Source organism: Anarrhichthys ocellatus, unplaced genomic scaffold (assembly GCF_004355925.1).
Source record: "Anarrhichthys ocellatus isolate YVR2014 unplaced genomic scaffold, GSC_Weel_1.0 scaffold68, whole genome shotgun sequence".
Classification (NCBI taxonomy): domain Eukaryota; kingdom Metazoa; phylum Chordata; class Actinopteri; order Perciformes; family Anarhichadidae; genus Anarrhichthys; species Anarrhichthys ocellatus.
This window is the reverse complement of record NW_022280098.1, coordinates 2079830-2102488: the sequence shown is the minus strand read 5'-3', so window position 1 is coordinate 2102488 and position 22659 is coordinate 2079830. Positions and strand designations below refer to the sequence as shown.

Here is a 22659-nt window from a genome sequence, read left to right as displayed (position 1 = left end):
TTCTTTGGATTCAGAGCACACTTTTTGGGAGTCCTTGCTAAAATGCGAGTTGTGATTGAGAGTGGGAGAGCCTGGCACATAGTGATTTTGCAGCCCACTGGTGTCGAGCTTATCACTGTAATCATTTCTCATTCAATTTTTGGACAAAGCCCTCACAGTCCCCCTGGTTGGACCAGATTTTGGCCAGTGGGAAGGAGGCTGATGGAGAATTATGGTGAAGGTCAACTTTTAGGCCTATTTTCTTAGCGCTCCCCGGCCTTCAGCCTGTTGAGATGTCTGGCTTTTAAAAACTGTATATTTGGGCTCTCAAGACACTCCCAATACCAGCTTAACATTTAAACTCACAAATAACAAATGTCAGTACTGCTATTATTATTCCACTATTCAGCATGGTGATATTCTAGATGTTTGTGTTGAATCTCTGTTGTAATCCTGTAGTTTATTTTCTGCATTGAAAAGACTAGTGCAGTGCTCGTTGATCGCATGTCTGTTCAGAACAGGCTGATCACTGCTGATCCTCTGGTCCTCAGCAAAACACCTGACATGTCATAGATGAGTCACGGCTCCTCACGGTCACAAACACCAGAGAATACACTCCGGTTCAGAGAAAATCACCAGGGGACACTTTACTGTTCGGGAAGGTAGCAACCTGGTCCAGGGGCCCCAAAGATATAGATGTATTCTGATATGAAAAATATTGAAACTTATTGTACCTTAAAATAACTTACAAAAGCCCCCCAAAGCACGTAAGAAATATACTGTACAACTTAACTGAAGACTACTGTGTACTTCTACTTACGAGGAAACCATTGTAGTACTACATGTACCTGACAGAAATGTTACTGGTTACGTCGCAGATTCAGATTTGACTCAAATATGACAATTCAACAATTAAATTCAAATATGATACATTGTTATTCATTAAACCATTCAGGATTATTTTAGAATTGAAAGCTTCAACTTGAACAGATATTAAATTAATTTAAATACAATGGGCGTCAAGAACCACCATGTGTCTGCTGTGATCCAAAGTGAGTTCTTCACTAATGGATTGTAATCATTACTTTGAAGCAATTTGCATTAGACAATCCTATATGAATCACACTTCATTTATGTTGACAAATTGACTCTGCAATTTGAATTATTAGCATAATTCCAAATTGGCCATTGATGCTGTTGTATAACGCTACAATGTCAATATGAACATCTGAAGCTGCAATATAACTTAAATGATGCACTAATTGAAGATGAATTTATCTCTGTATGTAATATGGCCAGTGAGAAGTGTAACCAGGAATGTCATGGCTGGTTTGTTTTGTGATACTGTCGCAGTTCAGCTCTGCACCCTCCTCACTCTACTTGTCAGCCACTCCCTCCTCATCAGTCCAACTCTCGTCACCTGTTCACTCACCTGTCTCTGATCACTAATCGAGCCACTATATAGACTCCTGCCTCCCAGACACACATTGCCAGATTGTTCTTTGCTTTTCGATGCCAGACTCTCCAGCACTCGATCACAAACTGATCTCCTGTTGCCGACCCTGCCTGCCCCTGTTCTACCTGTCTCGCCTGACTCCCGGTAAACCCACCAGCCTTCTGTTCCTGACTCTGATTAACTCTGCCTGCTGTACCTGCAAGTTTGTAATAAAAGCCAACCATCCCTGGAATCTTGTGTTGCATTTGGGTCCATATACAACTATTACAATCTGGCCAGTCATGGACCCAGCACACACCCCTGCACCATGGAGCCGTTTCGAGAGGATCGAGGGGGCTCTCCAGCAGCATGAGGCGCTGATGACCAACATCGCCGCTGAGACACGTCAGTCAGCAGCAGCCCAGGAGCGGGCTTTGGCTGCGTTAGCCGCTCAGGTCCAACATCTAACAGCAGTCTTGACCCAGCATGCAGTCTCAGCTGCTCCTCCTCCTGTCCCTCTGACGCCCACTCCAGCACACAAGCCCCATGTGGGAACCCCAGAGCGCTATGCTGGAGAACCTGAGTGCTTCAGCCCATTCGTCACAAACTGCTCCATCTTGTTTTCCCTACAGCCCTACACGTTTGCTTCGGAGGAGGCTAAGGTAGCCTTCACCATCAACCACCTGACAGGCAGGGCACGACTGTGGGGCACCGCTGAATGGGAGAGGCGCACGCCAGCCTGCTCTTCCTTCCTGGCTTTTTCTGCGGAGCTACGCAAGGTGTTCGGGACGGTCTCCAAGGGCCCTGATCCTACCGGGGGACTTATGGATCTTAATGGATCAGGGAGACCGGACAGTTGCAGACTATGCCATTGAGTTTCACACGAGAGCACGCCTTAGCGACTGAAACTCTGCAGTTAAGTGTATATATACTCAGCTTTTGACAAGCTGAGTATATTAAAGATGAACTGGTTTCTTTTGATTTGCCTTCCGACCTGGATGGCTTAGCTGAACTGACTTCCCGAGTGGACAGACGCATCCAGGCAAGGCGACAGGAGCGACGCAAGGGGGTGATAGATCGCCACTCTTCCAGCCGGCCTCGAGGTCCTCCAGCAGCTACCAGTGTCACCCTAGGGCCTCAACCTGGGGGCGTTGAACCCATGCAGGTGGCGCACCAGTCTCACTCCAGAGGTGCGTGAGTGCTGCCGCCGGGGAAATCTCTGCCTGTGCTGTGGCCAGGCTGGTCACTTTATATCCCTGTGCCCAGCAAAAGGCACGGCTCATCAGTAGTAGGGGAGGTACTGGTGAGCCGAACCACAAGACTCTTCCCCCAACCAAAGACCCCTGTGCCACGTTCAGCTTCTGCTCTCAAATGGATCCCACACCCTCACTACTTTCATTGACTCTGGCCCTGACGATAGCATCATTGATGAGGACCTAGCCCTTCAGCTGGGTATCGACCGGGTACCCCTGCCATGCCCTGGATGGTCACCTACTGGGGACAGTGACTCACCAGACCAGTCCGTATGCTCCTGTTTGGTAACCACCATGAGACCATCTGGTTTCTTATCCTACGGTCACCTCAGCATCCATTATTCCTGGGGTACCCCTGGCTCCGCCGCCATAACCCCCACATAGACTGGGCAACAGGAACCATTCTGGGGTGGAGCTCATCCTGTCACCTGATTTTTCTGAAACAAGCTCCTGCACCGCAGCAGTCAGACTGTCCAGCTCTGCTTCAGACCTTTCAGGGGTGCCTACTGAATACCATGACTATCGGGAGGTATTCAGTAAGGCCAAGGCCTCATCTCTGCCTCCACATCGCCCCTATGATTGTGCCATTGACCTGCAACCAAGCACCACTCCACCCAGGGGTCGCCTGTATCCCTTATCTGCACCTGAAAAAGAGGCCATGGAGGCGTACATAAATTCCTCTCTAGCTGCTGGGATCATCCATCCCTCTTCTTCACCTGCTGGTGCGGGGTTCTTCTTCGTGGGGGTCACTGAGGCCTTGCATTGACTACAGGGGCCTCAACGACATTACCATTAAGAACCGCTTCCCACTCATCTCTTCTGCCTTTGAGTTGCTGCGGGGAGCTAGCTACCATCTTCACAAAGCTAGACCTGCGCAACGTCTATCACTTGGTCCAGATCCGAGAGGGTGACGAGTGGAAGACGGCTTTCAACACCCCCACTGGACATTACGAGTACCTGGTTATGCCCTTCGGCCTCACCAATGCCCCAGCCGTCTTCCAGGCCCTGGAGAATGATGTGCTGAGAGACATGTTAAACAGTGTTGGGAACGTAAAGGAGCGTGTTTGGTTATCAGCAAATATGAAACTAAACTATCAACATCAATGGAGTTATTAACATCAATAAGTTAATTACTAATAAGAACGGGGCACCACCCTGCGGACAGGGACCAATAACCAAACTATAAACTAAGTCTCATAATTAGTGTTCACTCACGATATTAACAGTCTGAATACTATTACACGTTTGGAGTGAGAGTGAAGGTTTGAGTTCGAGCACAGGCCACTACATCCAATTATTATTACACACATATGCACAAGTAATCACAGATAACTGCTCTTTAAAATATAACAGAGTTTATTAAATCAAAATAATAAATGATCAAATCAAGTAATATCAAAACCAACAAACACTATCATACACTTATGTCTAATACCTAAAGAGTCAAATGAATAAAGTGGGGTAAGGATATGTATATAGATATATGTACATGTATATGTGTGTGTGCGCGTGTGTGTGTGTGTGTGTGTGTGGAGACGAGGGGGGGGCACCTACTCAAACAACGAGGGGGGGTGTGAGCCTACAAGCAAAGATGGTGGACTCTAGAGACCTACGACAAAATGGCTGAGAGGTGGCTACGTGTAACCACGTGGGATGGCGCACCATGTGGGTTGGGACAATAGATTATGCAACCACGAGTCTGAGAGGTTCACCCAAAATCAATGACTCTAACTATGTGTGTATGTGTTACTAGGGAGGGAGAGAGAGAGAGGGGGGGAGAGAGAGAAGGAAAACCTAGCTCTGACTGTGCTCGGCGCTGCAGTGAGAATGTGAGAAACAGCTGAGCTATCCGCACAACTCTGCGGTCAGATTCTGAACCGACCGGCCACGCTTATACGGTGATAGTTGCGGTTCTAAATCTCACTCACAGAGCCGATTTAAAGACGAGAGAATAAAACCAAAACAAAATAAAAGAATCCCCAAAACAGAACAGATCTTTATCACTGCGGTGAGATGCGAGTATTGCTTCCCCATCACCCCGAAACTCGGTCGGCGAGACGAGTGTCGGCCACCGTGGTTTTAGCTCTTGAAGTAATAAGATCACAAACTCCACATCCCCTAGCAGTGATAGATCTAATGCAAACAGTTACAGCAGGAAATACACAATATAACGGGACTCCGTGGTCCGCGATGCTTGCGCAATAACACGTTATAACACGACAGTAACTTAACGCAACAAGATACAGGAATAACAACGACATAAACTAAATAGTCTAAATTAATAGTCCTAATAGTCTAAATTAAACTAATGCCCAGATACCAATGATACTCTTACTTTTAGAAGCTTCTTTCGGTAGGGTCGGTTTCCAGTGGTAGGAAATACTTGGTCCTCGAGTAGTCGGGGACTCTCGGTGGCGCGCGGCTGCGGAGCTGGCGCAGACGTGCCTCCTTGCTGCGGGGCTTGGTGAACTTTGGCTGAGAGGGACGGATATCGCTCATCAGTTACCGGGGAAAGAGAGTTAATCGTCCTTCTGCCGGCGGTGTGTACACAAAAGGGTGGGGGAACGGGTCATAGAAGTTATCCGTTCTCGCACTACAGGATCCAAAACTCAAAATAACAACACAGTCTGTGATTCGACCAGCGAATGTAACATTTGGTGAGGCAAGCTCTTCCTTGTGGATCTTCTAGTACCAGGACGAAGCCGGAGTGAAGAGAGCATTCTAGCTGTGCTCCGGCTTATAAACCAGGTAGTACAACCAGTGGGGGGCCCTTTCTTGGCCAATGAGGGACCAGCATCAGGTTTCTGCTGGAGCTGGGGGGTGTGGTCACCCTGCGTGAGGTTTCTCGCAGACCCCAGATCAGGCCTTTGTTGAAAGGAAGGAAACATGGATGCTCCTTTGTTTGAAAACATATGTGAGGGTCTTAGCCAGCCAGGAGGCGTCGTCAGATCCCAACAGGCAGGTATTCGTCTACCTGGACGACATTCTGATTTTCCCCAGGTCCCGAGAGGAGCACATTCACCATGTCCAAGCAGTCCTTCACCGCCTCCTTAAGAATTCTCTGTTCGTTAAGGCAGAGAAGTGTGAATTCCACTCATCTGTCTCCTTCCTGGGGTACATCGTGGGACAGGGGATCGTGCAGATGGATCCTTTCAAGGTGTCAGCTGTTACGGCCGTCACTTACTCACATAAACAGCTGCAACGATTCCTGGGGTTCGCTAACTTCTACCGGAGGTTCATCCGCGGCTATAGCACCGTAGCTGCCCCACTCACGGCCCTTACCTCATCCAAAGTGCTGTTCCAGTGGTCCCCCTCAGCTGAGGAGGCCTTTCAGAACCTTAAGGCCCGGTTTACTTCTGCCCCTATCCTCCAAGTCCCTGACCCAGAGAGATAGTTTGTTGTGGAAGTGGATGCCTCCGATGTTGGGGTGGGAGCCATCCTATCCCAGCGATCTGCCAACAACCAGAAGCTCCACCCCTGCGCCTTCTTTTCTAGGTGGCTCTCACCAGCTGAAAGGAACTATGACATTGGTAACCGAGAGCTGCTAGCTGTTAAGCTGGCCCTTGAAGAGTGGCGCCACTGGCTTGAGGGGACCAGTCTTCCCTTTTTGGTAGGGACTGATTACAAGAACCTTGAATACATTCAGTCCGCCAAAAGACTGAATTCTCGGCAAGCCAGATGGTCCCTGTTTTTTACCCGATTCAACTTTTCCCTCTGTATATATATATATATATATGTAACACGTTTGTCATATGCAGGTTTCCAAAGTGAATATAAAGTGAATGTTTTGCAACTGAACATAGAATCAAACATGATGAATTGTCATCACATTGAAATTTGGGAGGGAGATTATTTTGTGTCATTTCTTTTCCTACTGACTTCAGTAAAGACATAATGTATCAGGCTATGTCCACGGCACAGGGCCGCAAAGAGGCAGGAATAAACTAGCCCAGTCCTGGTCTGACAGCAGGAATTCATCTATTTGTTCTTAAGAATATACGGGTCAATATACAAGTCATTTATTGTGTTAATGTGTCCAACCATCCTATTTGTTCCTATTGCCTCCATGTAGTTGCACCATCGTATTTTTAAAGAAAATATAATGAATGAAATACTATACATTAAATATATACAGTGTGCGAATGACCCGTTAGCAATCTACCTAGTTCTCCAGTGTTGCATGCTGAAGTCCTAAGACTCAATTCATAATATAAGTCTGCAAGATTTAATAGATGCAACACAAGGCAATCAACTAGACCAGGGGTCTTCAATGTTTTTCAGGCCAAGGACCCCCAAACTGATAACTATAACTATAAAATTGTGTTTTATATTAAATGGGCCTAGTACCGTGTACCTCTTTATTGTGCATTCAATACTAAGCTATTCAAATAATACTCAGGTTCATATATTCATGTTTTTATTTTAAACATGTACAAGGTACAGTGAGTAGGGTGGCCGTACCACTGCCATTTATAAAGATACCTTGTCAGCTGATACCAATGCCAATATCAACATTGTCTGTCAATAGCATGATAATCATGCATACAAGCTATTCAAACTGATGTTTTCATTTTAAACATAAATGTGGAAACGAAAAATGAGTGATGGCCTATTAGTGCCACTGCCATGCATAAACATACCTGTTATCCTTCATACAAAACTGAACTATTAAAATAGTGGGCAGATTCATGTTTAGAGAATTTTTTATTTTTTTTAATTGTCTAATCAACCAAAAATTTCGCGGACCCCCTGTAGTACCTACGCGGACCCCCTAGGGGCCGCGGACCCCCTGTTGAAGACCTCTGAACTAGACTAAACATGCCTGGCACACACACCACCAAGTCACATGTGGGAACATGTGTGTCGCTGTACAGCCTTTCACCTAATGCACAGCAGGTCCATCGCAATAATTCAGCCGCAGCAAACAGGCCAGAGGTTGAAAAATATTCTATCTAATCTTAAAAAAGACTGGGTCACAGAGGCCCGATGTCGAAGCAGAAAAACATCCACTGCTTCTCAGGTTCTTCGGGGAAACACAACATTTGCATTGTGGATCATTTGCAACATTGGAACCAGGAACAACCAGGTGTTCAATGGTCATATGTGAGAGGAAAATGCCACGTTTTCTATCTTCATATTTATGAATAATTCCATTAAATTCAATTTAATTTATTTGTAAATTCCAAATTTGCCTCAGAGGCCGTTACAATCTGTACAGCATGAGTACAGTTTCAATACTGCAGGACATGGGAAGTTTTAAACATTTTTAGTGACCATATTGTTTTTTAACAATGTTTCCAGAGATCCCCCAAAATGTTGCTATTGAGGCTTTCAGGGCATCTCGAGTGTCAATCAAGGGTCTCAAACCCCCAAGACCATTACTCACACTATATACAATAGATGTTATAAAGCACTAACTACTACCATATATTATTTATTTTCTGTATTCAAAAAGGCATACTCCTAATACAGATATGGCCAATTATGGATATGGTATTACTCTCAGTCCGTGAATTGGAATAAAAAGGATGACATTACTCGACCATATTGAGTGTCAGTGCTGAATGATACAGTAAGTTACAGTACTCATTTCGACAGAAATGTATGTGAACATAGTCCCACTTGAAGCTCTCATGTTACTTAGACAGAAAAAGTCCCCTAGAGTAAGACAATCAGAAGAAAGACGTTTCTCAGAGTATCACAAATCACACCTTCCTTCTTTTTGATTGGTTCTGATTGTAAGCTGTTTATGGTGTGAGTGGCCAGGATATAGAAGTTAGTTCAGCATGTCTGTAGCTTACATTTAGTACTATGTCGATGAGTCAATGCTTTCTAAAGTGCTTCATGCGGCAATTAAAGATTTGTATTTCATTATTTTTGTATGATTAACCTTTAAAATGAATGGGATCATTGCCCCAAAATTGGCTCTGACAAGCCATGTGACATATTGTGCTTTGAGACGCGGATGAAAATATGCTGGTACTTTATAGCACAAAAGATTGAACATTTTATTTTGCAGGTAATGTGGACAACGTTGTCGGCAGCAATACCCGGAGTCAAGCAATAGCCTGTTCCCAACGCTGCTCTAGTGGGATTTCCTCCCCTTCCTCTGTCACATGCAGGCTCATTAGAGTATACCGCCCACGGCTTGAGAACTCCCTTTGCAAAATAGTTTGCCACAGAGTGCCATTGATCTGTGATATGCATGATATTCTTGACAATCACATATGAATGTCCTTCTTTGTTTCTCTTTGTGCCTCCTTACTGTAGTTGAACCGTCAGAAACGCTCTCTGAAGAGGAAGAGCATGATGCTGCTGCCCCACCTCAGCCCAGAGATCATCACTGAGATCAACCTTGATGAAGAGGAGGAGGGGAGTGAAGAGCTACATGCAGCCAGTCATTTCTGCCTCTCTCCCCTGTGCCAGACCACCATCTCAGGTACAAGTTGTCTCCAACTCCTCTCATTGGGATGTATATGTCCCATGAATACCAGCATGTCACCATAGCGCGAGCCACATAGAAACGGCAAACATATTAGTGGGATTGTTAGCATTATTCCAGTAACTAATGCTTGCAAAAGGTAACAGCCTGACTTTGACAGCGTAAGTCCGACCTGTCATTGTGTAGTATAGTGTAGTGTGAACATCAGCAAAGAGGCACCACTCAGATTTTACATGTCAGACATGGTCTTTCACATATCATAGGAGTGCTATAAGAATCAGAATCAGAATCAGAACCGTTTATTGCCATGTATGTTGAACATACAAGGAATTTGGCGTGACGGGAGGTGCAAACATTTAACAATCAACAACAATCAGTGCAAGTAGAAACATATTAAAATGTACAAGAGATATGAAATATGAAATAAAGATATAAAATAAATGAAATATAAAATAAAGATGAAATATAAAATAAAGTGAAATCTAAAATAAAGTGCACAAACGAACAGATAACAGGACTATAAACAACGAACAGACGACAGGACTATAAACAAGTGAGATGTAAGTGTAGTGTAAAGTGTCGAGTGTAATAGAAGGGATGCAGGGGAGTGACCGGTGGGAATTTGTCCTGGGGTGACATAATCAGTGGGGGACCCGGGCTCTGTTAATGAGCCCGACTCCGGACGGGAAGAAGCTGTTCGTGTGGCGTGAGGTCTTGGTCCTGATGGACCTCAGCCTCCTGCCAGATGGAAGGGGTACGAACAGTTCATGTCCAGGGTGAGAGGGGTCGGCTACAATCTTTCAGGGTGCTTGACGCGAACAAGTCCTGGAGGGACGGCAGATTGCAGCCAATCACCCTCTCGGCAGAGCGAATGATGCGCTGCAGCCTGCCCTTGAAATAATATAAAACAGATATATAATATGTCCTGCTATGTATACCTTAATAAAGTCCCTCTAGTAAACTACACATTCATAACAGAAACCCTGTCTTACAAACTTCAGGCAAGGCAAGTTCATTTAAATAGCACATTTCAACAAGGTCATTCAAAGAGCTTTACATAAAACTCATTACAAGTCTAAGAGAATAGAACATATTAAACAAGTTTAAAATAGAATAAGTAAAATACAAGAATAAAAGTTACGGTGTAAGAAATGATTTGATAAAAGGCAGCGGCACACAGAGGAGTGTTCAGCATGGATTTAAAAGAAGTGAGAGTTGCAGCTAACCTGCAGTTTTCTGGGAGTTTGTTCCAGATATGTGGAGCATAAAAACAGAATGCTGCTTGTCCATGTTTAGTTCTGACTCTGAGGACAGAAAGCACACCAGACCCGGACCAAGTGAGAGGATTGGATGGTTCATAGTGTAGCAGAAGATCAGAAATAAACCAGTCAGGAGTATTTTGATTATTTTAAAATGAATTGACACAAACTGACATCCTGCGTGGCCCTCCTGTCCACGACCCACACTACATACTCTGTCACTTGTTTACATTTATTAACTCAAATGTTGGGCCTTTGACCTTCTTCTGAAATATATAAATTTGACCTCATTAAGTCTAATGAAAAATATCATTGATAAATAAATCCATCCATTGAGTGCTGCAGGAATGATGTACACGCTGGTTCCCTCCACAAACAGCCAATGGGATTCTTCCATTAGATTCTGGATTATTGCAGAAGATGAGCTCTGTGGAAAACAAACGTTTATGATATTTAAATGTTTTGTTCAGAATGAAAATTCTCACAAGTGAACACCACTTTTATGATTTTTGAAGCTTGAATACAATCAGCAGAAGTAAAAACCTAACATCAGGCTATGAAGGAACTCCATCACGGTCACATGACTTCATGTCACCACCACTAAGCTAAAGGAGGACTAGTGAGGATGTTTAGTTGTCTCATTTAGACTCTTCAGCTTGTGTTAACCACAGACCTTATTTCAGGCTTCTGACCAAAAACACATTCAGAACACACACTGACTCAGAGGCGAAGGAACCTGACGTGCAAACATGTTGACTCACTTCTTGTTTTTAGGACTGCAGCAGTATATCAGTTGTGTGAAAAAGTGTTTGCCCCCTTCCTGATTTCTTATTTGTTTGCATGTTTGTCACACTTAAATGTTTCAGATCATCAAACAAATTTAAATATTAGACAAAGATAACATAAGTAAACACAAAATGCAGTTTTTAAATGAAGGTTTTTATTATTAAGGGGGGAAAAAAATCCAAACCTACATGGCCCTGTGTGAAAAAGTGATTGCCCCCCCCCCCCTGTTAAAACATAAATTAACTGTGGTTTATCACATCTTTGGAAAGCTGAGTTCAATTTCTCTAGCCACACCCAGGCCTGATTACTGCCACACCTGTTCTCAATCAAGAAATCACTTAAATAGGACCTGCCTGACAAAGTGAGGTAGACCAAAAGGTCCTCAAAAGCTAGACATCATGCTGCGATCCAAAGAAATTCAGGAACAAATGAGAAACAAAGTAATTGAGATCTATCAGTCTGGAAAAGGTTACAAAGCCATTTCTAAAGCTTTGGGACTCCAGCGAACCACAGTGAGAGCCATTATCCACAAATGGCGAAAACATGGAACAGTGGTGAACCTTCCCAGGAGTGGCCGGCCGACCAAAATTACCCCAAGAGCGCAGTGACGACTCATCCAAGAGGTCACAAAAGACCCCAGAACAACATCCAAAGAACTGCAGGCCTCACTTGCCTCAATTATCTTTGTCTAATATTTAAATTTGTTTGATGATCTGAAACATTTAAGTGTGACAAACATGCAAAAAAATAAGAAATCAGGAAGGGGGCAAACACTTTTTCACACAACTGTATGACCATAATGAGCAGGATTCTTTTCTTTTGAATTCTTTGGACATTTTGATTGAAGTGCAATACTTCCATGTTATCTATTTTTATAATAATAATATTTATGTATTTATAATTTCAATCAAAGTATATACTCTACATGCTAAATGTACCAAACTGCAGATATTGAAAGAATATCTACAATATGGTGGGCTGAAAAGTGTGAACTAGTAATTTTGCAAACTGCTAAACTGTGCGTTTCATCTGCACAACGCAAGTAACCAATAACTACATTGAGTATGTTCAGTGAGTCTTAAAGTGTCTTAAGAACAGTCAACTATTTTCAGCTGCCTCTGGGAAATGTCATGGTCGACCAGCAATTATACCTCAGGTGATAATGGATTCACACTTCATGACGCTGTTCCCATCATGTTATTCAAGACTGTAGGCATTATAAAGGAGTGATAATCATGCCATTTGCAAATGATATACTATGATGTAGAAGATGTACAGAAAGACATTGACTTGCTCAAAGAGTTTTGGCTGATTTCGTGGAACATTCACAGTTGCATGTTGGACAGCTGGTCAACTCACTTCCTGCCAGGGAACAAAGAGGATACTCTCACTCTACAAGTTTACACTTTTATCAGACTAGTGCAGTTTGACTAGTGCGGGCTGAATGTTCGGCCTGTGGTGCTGCTGCTTATGGCTTATACAAACAACTTCACAGTTACTGGAATTTAACGTTCAGCAAGGTAGTCAACCTGGGTCTGGGGCCCCAAACAGTTATAGATTTATTATAATGTTTGGTTATGAAAAATACTGAAAGATCTTACTATTCTTACTCATTGTACCCCAAAATAACTTACTACTACTTCAGGGGAAAACATTGTAGTACTACTTTTACCTGACAGAGAAATGTTACTGGTTCCGTTGCAGATTCACATTTGACTCAACAATTTAAATATGATGCATTATCATTTATTAAACTGCCCAGCGTCATATTGGAATTGAAAGCTCCACCTTCAACACAAGTTCAGTAAATCTAAATTCATCGTGCTTATAATGCCTCTCTGTCACTCTTTACTTGAACTAAACATTTGAATGCAGAGCTTTTACTGTGTGGTATCAATATCAATAGTTGTATCAATAATACTTCTATCGCTGTCAATACCAACATTCAAAGTTAGAGGGAGGGTGTAAAGTAAAGCAGGGCAGCGTAAAATCACAAAATCCCCCTAAAAAACCCAGCCAGTGTGAAGCAGATCAGATGAGCAGTTCTTGACAGTCAGACAAAGATTCCTTGTTTTATAGTTACATAAAGGTCTCAGCTGGGTGTGATCACGGAACATCTGTTGTCATTTCTGAGCTGAGCATATCACAGGTGGGGTCCTGCCATCATCCATACTGTTCATCTGTTCAGACATTTCTTTTTCTTTGTGAGAATCCTTCACAATACTCAGCAAAGGGCATCCCCCCCTCAAAAAAAACAATTTCAGATGTCAGCGACCTTTTCCTGCTAAGCACCCTCATAAATGTCCCAGTCTGGTCCTGCTGTGAGCTGCTTATAGTTACAGATTTAAACTCTGTCTAATTTCAGAAAATTTCAGGACAAAAGTGTTTCTCAAATTTCCTGTGCAAAGAAATTCATTTTATGCAGTTAAAACATAAAGCAATAACAATACAGTCTGATGGCGAAGCGTTGTTTGATTCCTCAGTATATTACATTTAATTTGGCAAACACATATCACAAAGCAATAAATTAATGGCTAATGCAGCATATTGTCCTGTGTTCTGGGTTTTCTCTTTTTTTCTGGGGTAAAAGGATGTAAACTATTCCCAATCTAAAAGCAACACAAACGAAAGTTACGAATGTAACTACGGTTCTATGAATCCTGGATGACTGCCAGAGGCAGTGCTTAACACTGGATATCTTCTGTCTCACGCATGCGTAGGTCGAATATTTATATCAACAAAGTCACCTGTGACCTCGGATGACCCCCGTCGTCTATAAGTTCCGGTGTCATCCTGAGTTCAGTCCTATGGAATCTTCTCGCGAGTTCACGGGATTCCAAGTGACCAAGAACTCTGGCGGTCATCCAGGATTCATAGAACCGTAATTACATTCGTAACTTTCATTCTATTTCATCCTTACTGACCGCCAGAGACAGTGCTTTACACTGGATGACTTATATCAACAGTCACGAGGAAGCACAGTAACTACCTCGTATAGCTCCGGCAGAGAAAATTGGCCAAAGAACCCTCCCCAGTGGGTGAGGGGTGGCAACGTTAACTCTGTAGTGTTTGGTGAATGTGCTCAGTGATGCCCATGAGGCTGCAGCATATATATCCTCCACAGGCACACCTCTCAAGGCTGCCCTTGACGTGGAGACACTCTTGGTAGAGTGACCCTTCACCCCGGATTGCCGAGCGCAGTTGCTCGCCTTGTATGTATAGGCAATGGCCTCCACTATCCAGTGGGATAGGCGTTGTTTTTTAGAAGGAGCACAGCCCTTCTTAGGCTCACCATAACAAAGAGCTGCTCCGACTGCCGTATGCAGGCGGTGGCTTCCACATAAGCTCTGAGGGCCCGCACTGGGTACAGCAGCCTTGACCTCTCCTCTCCCAATGGGGGGGTCAACTTTGCCAGCTGGATAGGCTGGTTGATATGTGAACGTGTCAACACCCTTGGGAGAAATGCTGCATTAGGCCACAAAGTGACACCCAAGCCATCTGAGTTCCACATCAGACATGATTATTTCACCGACAGGGCATGCAGCTCGCCCCCACGTTTAGTTGAATTTACGGCAAGGAGAAAAAACGTTTTGGCCAATAGCCATCTCGGCTCCGCCTCTGCCAGGGGTTCAAAAAGAGACAAGCATAAGGTGTCCAGTACCAAGGGTAGGTCCCATGCAGGGGCCTTCGGGGCACTCGAGGGACGCAATCGCAGAGCCCCTTTTTTTTGGGAAGAGGGACACCAGTCTGTGGCTCTTTCCTGTGTCATTATCGACCTTAGTATGCTGCCCCGAAATAGCGGCCACATATACTCCAAGGGTACAGGGAGATCGGCCCCCATCTAGGAGGGACTGTAGAAACTCAGTACAGCAGGCACGGGGCATTGTACTGGGACCTTGTTCTGAGCCGCACACCAGTCAGAGAACAGCTTCCACCTGTTTTTGTACTGCAGGCAGGTAGACCGTGCGCTGGCATTCAGAATAGTCAGTCTGACTGGTTCTATGCAGCCACTCAGCATCCGGTCGGGCCCTCCCATGGCCAGAGCCATAGTTGAAGGCGGCAGGGATTGGGATGCCAAATTGCGACAGGAGATCCCTCCTGTCGGGGAAGAACTCTGACAAGCGTTAGCAAGATCAGAGGGAATGGTGGAAAGGCATAAAGAAGATCCTCTGGCCACATGTGAGCCAGGGCATCTTGACCCAGAGGACTGGTCCTCTCCGTCAGGGAGACCCAGTGGGGGCAGTGGGTCGATAACACGTCTGGATGCAGCCGCTACTCTCCCGGTGGAGGATTGTGACGGAACAGGAAAACCACAACCTGGTTCCGTTCTCCTGGTGGGTACATTGCCCGCAGGCTGGTCAGGCGAGGGGCCGCCCAAGTCAGGAGGGCACGGTGATCCCCGTCGCAACTTCTGCAGATCTGATGCCCCATTGATGGTTTATGTGAAAACACAGCAGAGGTGTTGTCCAACCGGACAAGCACATGCTTTCCCTTCAAATATGGCAGGAAGTGCTTGAGTGCTAGCTCTAGAACCTTGACCTGCCCCTGCGGTCTTTGAACAGACAACTGCCCCCAAGCAGTCCTGTTCTGTCACACTGCACCCCACCTTGAGAGGCAGGTATCTGTTGTGACAATCTACTGGCGAAATGGAACCGAGCCCATGGGGACACTGTTTGCCAGATATGCACTCTCCCTCCATGGGGATAGAGTGAGTAGGCACTGTTTTGATACTATTATTGCCCTGTATCTGTGCCACTTGGCATCCAAGTGAAGGCTGTTCAGCCATCTGCTAGCCCAAGGGAACGACAGTTGAGGCAGCTGTCAGTTTACCCAATAGTCAGAGAAAAGGATGTAGGGCAACCGTCTGCCCCCTCGGAAGGGGGAGAGGTTGTGGGGGTTGTTGTCCACATGCTGGGGTGACAGACAGGCCCTCATAGGGCCAAAGTAATGAAGGTTATGCTCTGAGAAGGGCTCAGGTAGCTCCTCTCCATGTTCACCTTGAGGCCCCACCAGGCCACGTGAGAGAAGGCAAGCAGTGTCCTGTGGCGCCTGAAGCCGGGGTGGCGCCCAGGTCAGCCAGTCGTTTAAGTACGGCAGTATGTTCACGCCCTGTGATTGCAAGGGGAAAGGACAGCAGTAACATCTTGTGAACACCCATGGGGAGATGGGAGAGTCCGAATAGAAGCACCCTGGACTGAAAGTGGCGGCCTTAAAAGGCGAAACGAAGAAACTGCCTGTGGTGATGCACCATGGGAACATGGGAATAGGCGTCGATAGACATGAACCACTCCCCCTTGAAAATTTGCTGTTGGGAGAAAAAACCGACAGCCGGCCCCCCTGCCTCTGGAGGCTGGGGGGGGGGGGGGGGGGGGGGACGACTGTTAGTTCCCAAGTTCGGAGGTTGTCTGGGCGGGACGTAGGTAGGGTTGTATGGGTAGCGGTCCGGCCTCTCAGCGGGACGCTGAGGCCTGTGGCAGCTACTAGGGTAAGCTGGAGGCTGAAAAAACGGCCTTGGGGGGCCAAAGTGGGACCCCTAGGTCTGCGGGGTGCAGGCATGTCCCTGCAAAGACCAGAGAACTGCTGCCTGGTCTGGCTAGCTTCAACAATTCGCTGAAGTGCCTGGTCTGGCTAGCTTCAACAGTTCGCTGAAGCGCCTGTATAGCAGCTGACTCGAACAGCTCACCAGGTTCCACTGGGACAGTACGGAGGGTCCTCCTACATGTCTCAGAGAGGGGTGACTGCGCCAGCCAAACCTGGCGGTGAGTCTGGACCAGGGTGGACATCATACGTCCAAGTTCCCTCGACATGAGCGCAAACGTCTTCAATGAAGCATCACTGAGGCTGGAGGCGGAAGCGTCGAAAGTAGCCTGCTGCAGAGAAGCTGCGAGGGCAAGCATGAGGTGGGAGAGGGAGTTGTCGATACGGTCCACAGCACTGCTGTGTCATGAGCCCTGGATTGACCCGACGTTGGGGTTGAGGGCACCTGGCATCGGGCCTCATAGTCTCCTCAGGGGAAACTATGATGGACGCAATAGTCGGCTAAATGGCTGGCATATGTGCAAGGCCAAATTTTGCCACCTCCTGCATGGTCATCAGGGTTCGGCCATCTGATGTAAGGCGGGAGAGAGCCCTGGTGTCTCTCCAGCATGCATGCAACTTCCTCAGATATTCCTCAGAGGGAGGAACAGAAAAGGTGATGAGGGCGGGAAGGTGCCTGAAGAAGGCACTCACAGGTGGAAGTTCCAGCTGCTGTGTATCCCACTGCAGGCGTGCCAGCGCCATGCAAATGATCAGGGTAGGTTGGGCTGGATTCAGCTGCCCTGACAGGGGGAGGTAGACCTCACGCATCAGGTGTTCCACTTCGGCCAGCCTAGCAGACCTTACTGCTCAAGGCGTGATGCCGCAGGTCCTGCCTGGGTTCTCCGAGAGGCCCTCCCTCAAATGCTCGAGGCAAGAGGTCACGGCCTTCCTCAGGCTGAAGAGGAGCTATACAGGTCCTACAGCCGGGAGAGTTTAACATGGCCGCGATTCTGGAGGAACCCTTGTCCCACTAGTTGATGCGGAATTCCAAATCAGTCTGAGCGGGAGCGCTCTGCTGAATGTTGAGAGAACAGGCAGGGGGCAATCAGAGGAGAGTGATCTTTTCAGACACTCTCTTCACTAGGACAGTCGCTGCAGATATTGGTGTCCCAGCGAGTGAGAGCACTCTGCCACTGTGGAAACAGACCAAAAAAACAGTCCTTACAGTGAGAGGGGAGCGAGGACACTCTCCTCATTAGGATATTTGCTGCAGATATTGGTGACCCACCAGTTAGCCTGAGCGAGAGCACTCTGCCACTGTGGAAACAGACCAAAAAACAATCCTTCCAGTGAGAGGGGAGCGAGGACACTTCACTTGGACAGTCGCTGCGGATATTGGTGTCCCACCAGTTAGCCTGAGCGAGAGCACTCAGCCACTGTGGAAACAGACCAAAAAACAATCCTTACAGTGAGAGGGGAGCGAGGACACTCTTCATTAGGATATTTGCTGCAGATATTGGTGACCCACCACTTAGCCTGAGCGAGAGCACTCTGCTACTGTGGAAAAAACAGACCCAAAAAACAGTCTTTCCAGTGAGAGGGGAGCGAGGACACTCTTCACTAGGACCGTCGCTGTAAATAGTGGTGTCCCACCAGTTAGCCTGAGCGAAGACACTCAGCAAACTGTGATAGCCATAATGTTACAAAATCAATGGACACAATCCCAGTGTTAACTTAGTCTAGTTAGTGTCCCACCAGGTTAGCCTGAGTGAGGACACCGCCAGCTGCGTCAGCCGTAATGCGTAAAAAGCATCAATGGACACAACATCAATGTTGATTTAGTATAACTAGCATTCACCGAGTTAGCTTGAGCGAGGACACTCTGTTAACTGTGACAGCCGTAAGGTTACAAAGTCGATGGACACAGTCCCAGTATCAGCTTTGTCTAGCTAGCATCTCACCAAGTTAGCCTGAGTGAGGACACTGCTAACTGTGAAATATGTCAGATGTAAAAATGAAATCTCAATGGACACAATGCCAATGTCGATCTAGTCGAGCTAGTCTCTCACCAAGTTTGCCTGAGCGGGAACACTCTGCTAACTGTGATAGCCGTAATGTTACAAAACCAGTGGACATAATGCTAATGTTGATCTAGTCCAGCGGTTCCCAAACGTTTTAGGCCACACACCCCCTTCTACATCCCGACCGGGTTCACGCACCCCCAATCCCCCACACCTTAAAAAAAAAGCAACAGAGCCTATTTATAGTACGTTTTTTATAGACCCAACACATGAATGAGACTGCAGTTGTTTTGGGCTGTTTTGTAACTCCTCCAATTTCGATATAAAAAATGTAAGGGGCTTTTGACTTGCACTGGCATGCTTGGTGTTCAGGTGGCGACGTAAATAAGAGGGCTGCAGACAGCTGTTAGCCAGAACCTCACTGCACCGACTGCATGGCAACCCTGTCTCCTAAAAATTACGTTCCCCCAAAACTAAAATGCATTCTCAATTACGTTTGACCAAACACGTATTTTCTCCCTGATTACGTTTGTGTTTGACTTATTACATTGACTTATTACAAATATGTTTCTAATCAACATTTTAACACTTTAATATTTTTTTCCCTCTCCACCACCGCCTCTCCTTCTCCCTATTACGCGGTTAGAATACTACCACAACACGCCGCCTGTCTCCGGCAGAAATGCGCTCATCCACGCACGGGAACAACACCGAGTTGTCGGCCGAGATACCACCAAAACACCCCGCCTGTCTCCAGCAGAAACGCGCTCATCCAGTCCGAGCAATGAGGAACATTACGCGGCTACAATACCTCCACAAAGGCCCGTGTGTAAAATCCGGGAGTAACCGTGACTCTCTTAAGGGTTAGGTTTGGGTGGGGACGTGGCTTCCTAGTGGAAGTTATGGTTAGGGTTAGGGCAGGGTTAGGGTGCGATGGATACAAATAAATAAAATATACCTCCATAACACCCCGCCACTCTCGGCTCATACCTCCCCAGCAACGAGGCACATCACCCGGCCACAATACCTCCAGAATGTCCCCCGGGTGAAATCCGGGACTTGGTTTTATGGTTCCGAGTGGCGGGCGCTCACCCGTTGGCGCCGGACGCGAGGTCTCCAGCCGCCCCCGCCGTGAGGCACCCCATCGTCAGGTCTGTCAGCCCTCGGAACAGGCCGCGGGGCAACAACTTGTGGGTGGCGGGGGGAGAGGCGAGGCAGATCACAGAAAAATAATAAAGACTGGAGTATGGCAAAGATATGTTGATGAGAAACGTATTTGTAATACGTCAAACACAAACGTAATCAGGGAGAAAATACGTTTATGGTCAAATGTAATTGAGAATGCATTTTAGTTTTGGGGGAACGTAATTTTTAGGAGACAGGACTGCACCATTAAACCACCATTACATTTTTCCTCTCGCGCACCCCCTAGAGGCAGCTCGCGCACCCCTGAGGGGCACCACACTTTGGGAATCCCTGATCTAGTCGAACTAGCATCTCATCAAGTTAGCCTGAGCTAGGACACTATGCTCATTGTGAAGGGCGGGCCGACAGCGTATATTCTACACTCTCGTTAGCGCGCCACTCGATTAGCTAGAGCGGAAGTGCTCTGCCAACCGTGGAAAACGAACAACGGTTATAGAAAACAATGTTAATCGATCTCACCGATTGCTGTCTTCACGACTTAGGTGGCCCTTATCAGACTGGTGATGACTGATGATAGGGGCATCCACCAGTCCGGGGCTCGATGGTCCGAACGGCGAACACACCGCTCCCTCCGAAGAGGGACAGCTTGTCGCAGCCTTTGGAGGGCGAGAGATCCGCAATGTCTTGATCGTAGGCACATCTTTGTTTATGCTACCATGGTAGCTAACCTGCATAGCTAGAAGATAAAAAAGGACTGAACTCAGGATGACACCGGAACTTATAGACGACGGGGGTCATCCGAGGTCACAGGTGACTTTGTTGATATAAATATTCGACCTGCGCATGCGCGAGACAGAAGATATCCAGTGTTAAGCACTGCCTCTGGCGGTCAGTAAGGATGAAATAGAATCCTGTATCTGATCACATGGTGTGTACGTTGGCCTCAGATACTCAGTTACTGTGATAGAACTAGTATTACATTAAAGGTCGGATACATTAACCTCGGCTGGACAGACTGCCAAGTGTTTACTGTGTTTGATAGCATTGATCAGGTGACAACAGCCTTATCCAAACATCCAAATGACATAAAGAATCACAGTGAGGACTCCACCAGGGGAACTTTATTGCAAATACACCCAATATGATAAACAACCATTGGTGTGTGTAAGAAAGAGCCGTGTTTAACACGACTTTGATTTTCTTTCTTTCAGAGCAACAATATAAGTTGGAGAAACATCAAGCAGTTGCTGACCTCGGTGCCGTGAGAGAACAACTGAGGAAAACCAGGGACGATGTAGGTTTGAGATTGTTCCTTTTGTCCAGCACTGTTTCTATCATTATGATTCCAAACACAATGCATTTTTGCTCATCATGAATTTATGTCAACGGCAAGGCTACCAAATTGTTCAGACTTGTTACTGAGAGAAGGTTCTCCTCTTCTTGTGACCGGTTTTTAGTCCTGCACCTGTAGCCAGCTTAGTTTGGATGTTTTGCACACTAACCACCTGTATTACTCATCCAGCAGTAGTTCAGAATGATTTCAATTATTGCTGGTAAATGCAACATGTCTAACACTTAGGCATGGTTTTAACCTCGGATAACTGTGACTCATCAGTAACAAAAGCAGAGGCACTGCAGTATCTCTATATTTGTACTGGCAAGCTAACAATTTTTCTGAGGTGCAGTGAATTAAGCTAACCTTTTTGTGCTATTTTCTTCACCGTAGCTGGTAGCATCTGTCTCTGTTTGAGTTAGTTTTGTCACGCCGAAGGCAGAAATGGAGCAATGACTTGTTATTCGGTCTAAGGGAGTTACATTTACACTAAGCCTTGCAGTTATACCAGCTACTAAAAGGCCAACATGTGTGCTGTATGGCAATGGTTCCAAGAAAGGATGTGGGCCCATCTGAACCCCAGTGAACTCCTCACTCCCCTCCTGCAGGGTGGACTTACTCGCACTACATGGTTTTCTGGTCTGGTGTCCTATTGCGTCGCCCACCGCTTACTGAGGGCTCCCAGCTCTGTGTTGGTCTCAGTATCTGTAGGTTAACAAATAGATGCAGACAGGATCTAAACCAAAATGCTTGTTCTCACATCTCCTTCCTCCTCCTCTATCTCTTCTTGCTCTACCTTCCCTCTTAACATTCAGCAACCAATCAGAAGGACAAATCACCATGTGACCATGATACTTTTCTCCCAGAAGAAGTTTGTCAGGACTCTGCACTACATTGCCAGACTGTCAGTATGTTACTGTAGGCTTGGAGAACACCACTGATGACAGTATAACACTGGATTATTTTCATCCCGACCAGTTTCCATATGTTTCCTCAATGGAGCTGTACAAGGCTGAAATGTGGATGCTTTTCAAAAGACCAAACCCCATTTACTACCCGTCATGGACACTTTGCATACGTGTATAGTTTTTTAAAGAACATTTGTGGTGTGTTTTCCTCCCCAACAACCAGCTGTTGGTTCCATCATTCATATAAAAATAAATTACTCTGTTGTTTTGGTCCAGCGGCCTCCTGAATGAGAAATGAGTGACTTCAAATGTTATTTGTAAAAACCTTGTTTGTCATCTCCATTTTAACAATGACAGTGATTGCTATAAAACAGAACTCATATTGTTCTTCTCTACTCTCTCTTCCTCCTTACCTTTGCAGCTGCTGAAAGAGGAACACGATAACACTGTTTTAATTGCTGAGACAGTAAGGCAAAAGAAACTCCTGGGCAAATATAACAGAGGTTTGTGTGTGTGTGGGGGGGGGGGGGGGGGGGGGGGTGGTATTATTAAAAAAAAAATGAGAAAAAGGGTATGT

The 22659-nt window shown here is 46.1% G+C and overlaps 1 protein-coding gene across 2 annotated transcripts in view; it reads left to right on the top strand.

The window, feature by feature from the left end:
* shtn1 (shootin 1) overlaps positions 1-22659 on the top strand; it is a 76749-nt gene that overhangs the window by 42438 nt on the left and 11652 nt on the right. For both annotated transcript variants that reach the window (XM_031873109.1, XM_031873111.1), the window contains 3 exons: positions 8938-9106; positions 21053-21135; positions 22504-22585. In XM_031873109.1, coding sequence (XP_031728969.1) covers positions 8938-9106; positions 21053-21135; positions 22504-22585 — 334 coding nt within the window. The remainder of the gene's footprint in view (positions 1-8937; positions 9107-21052; positions 21136-22503; positions 22586-22659) is intronic.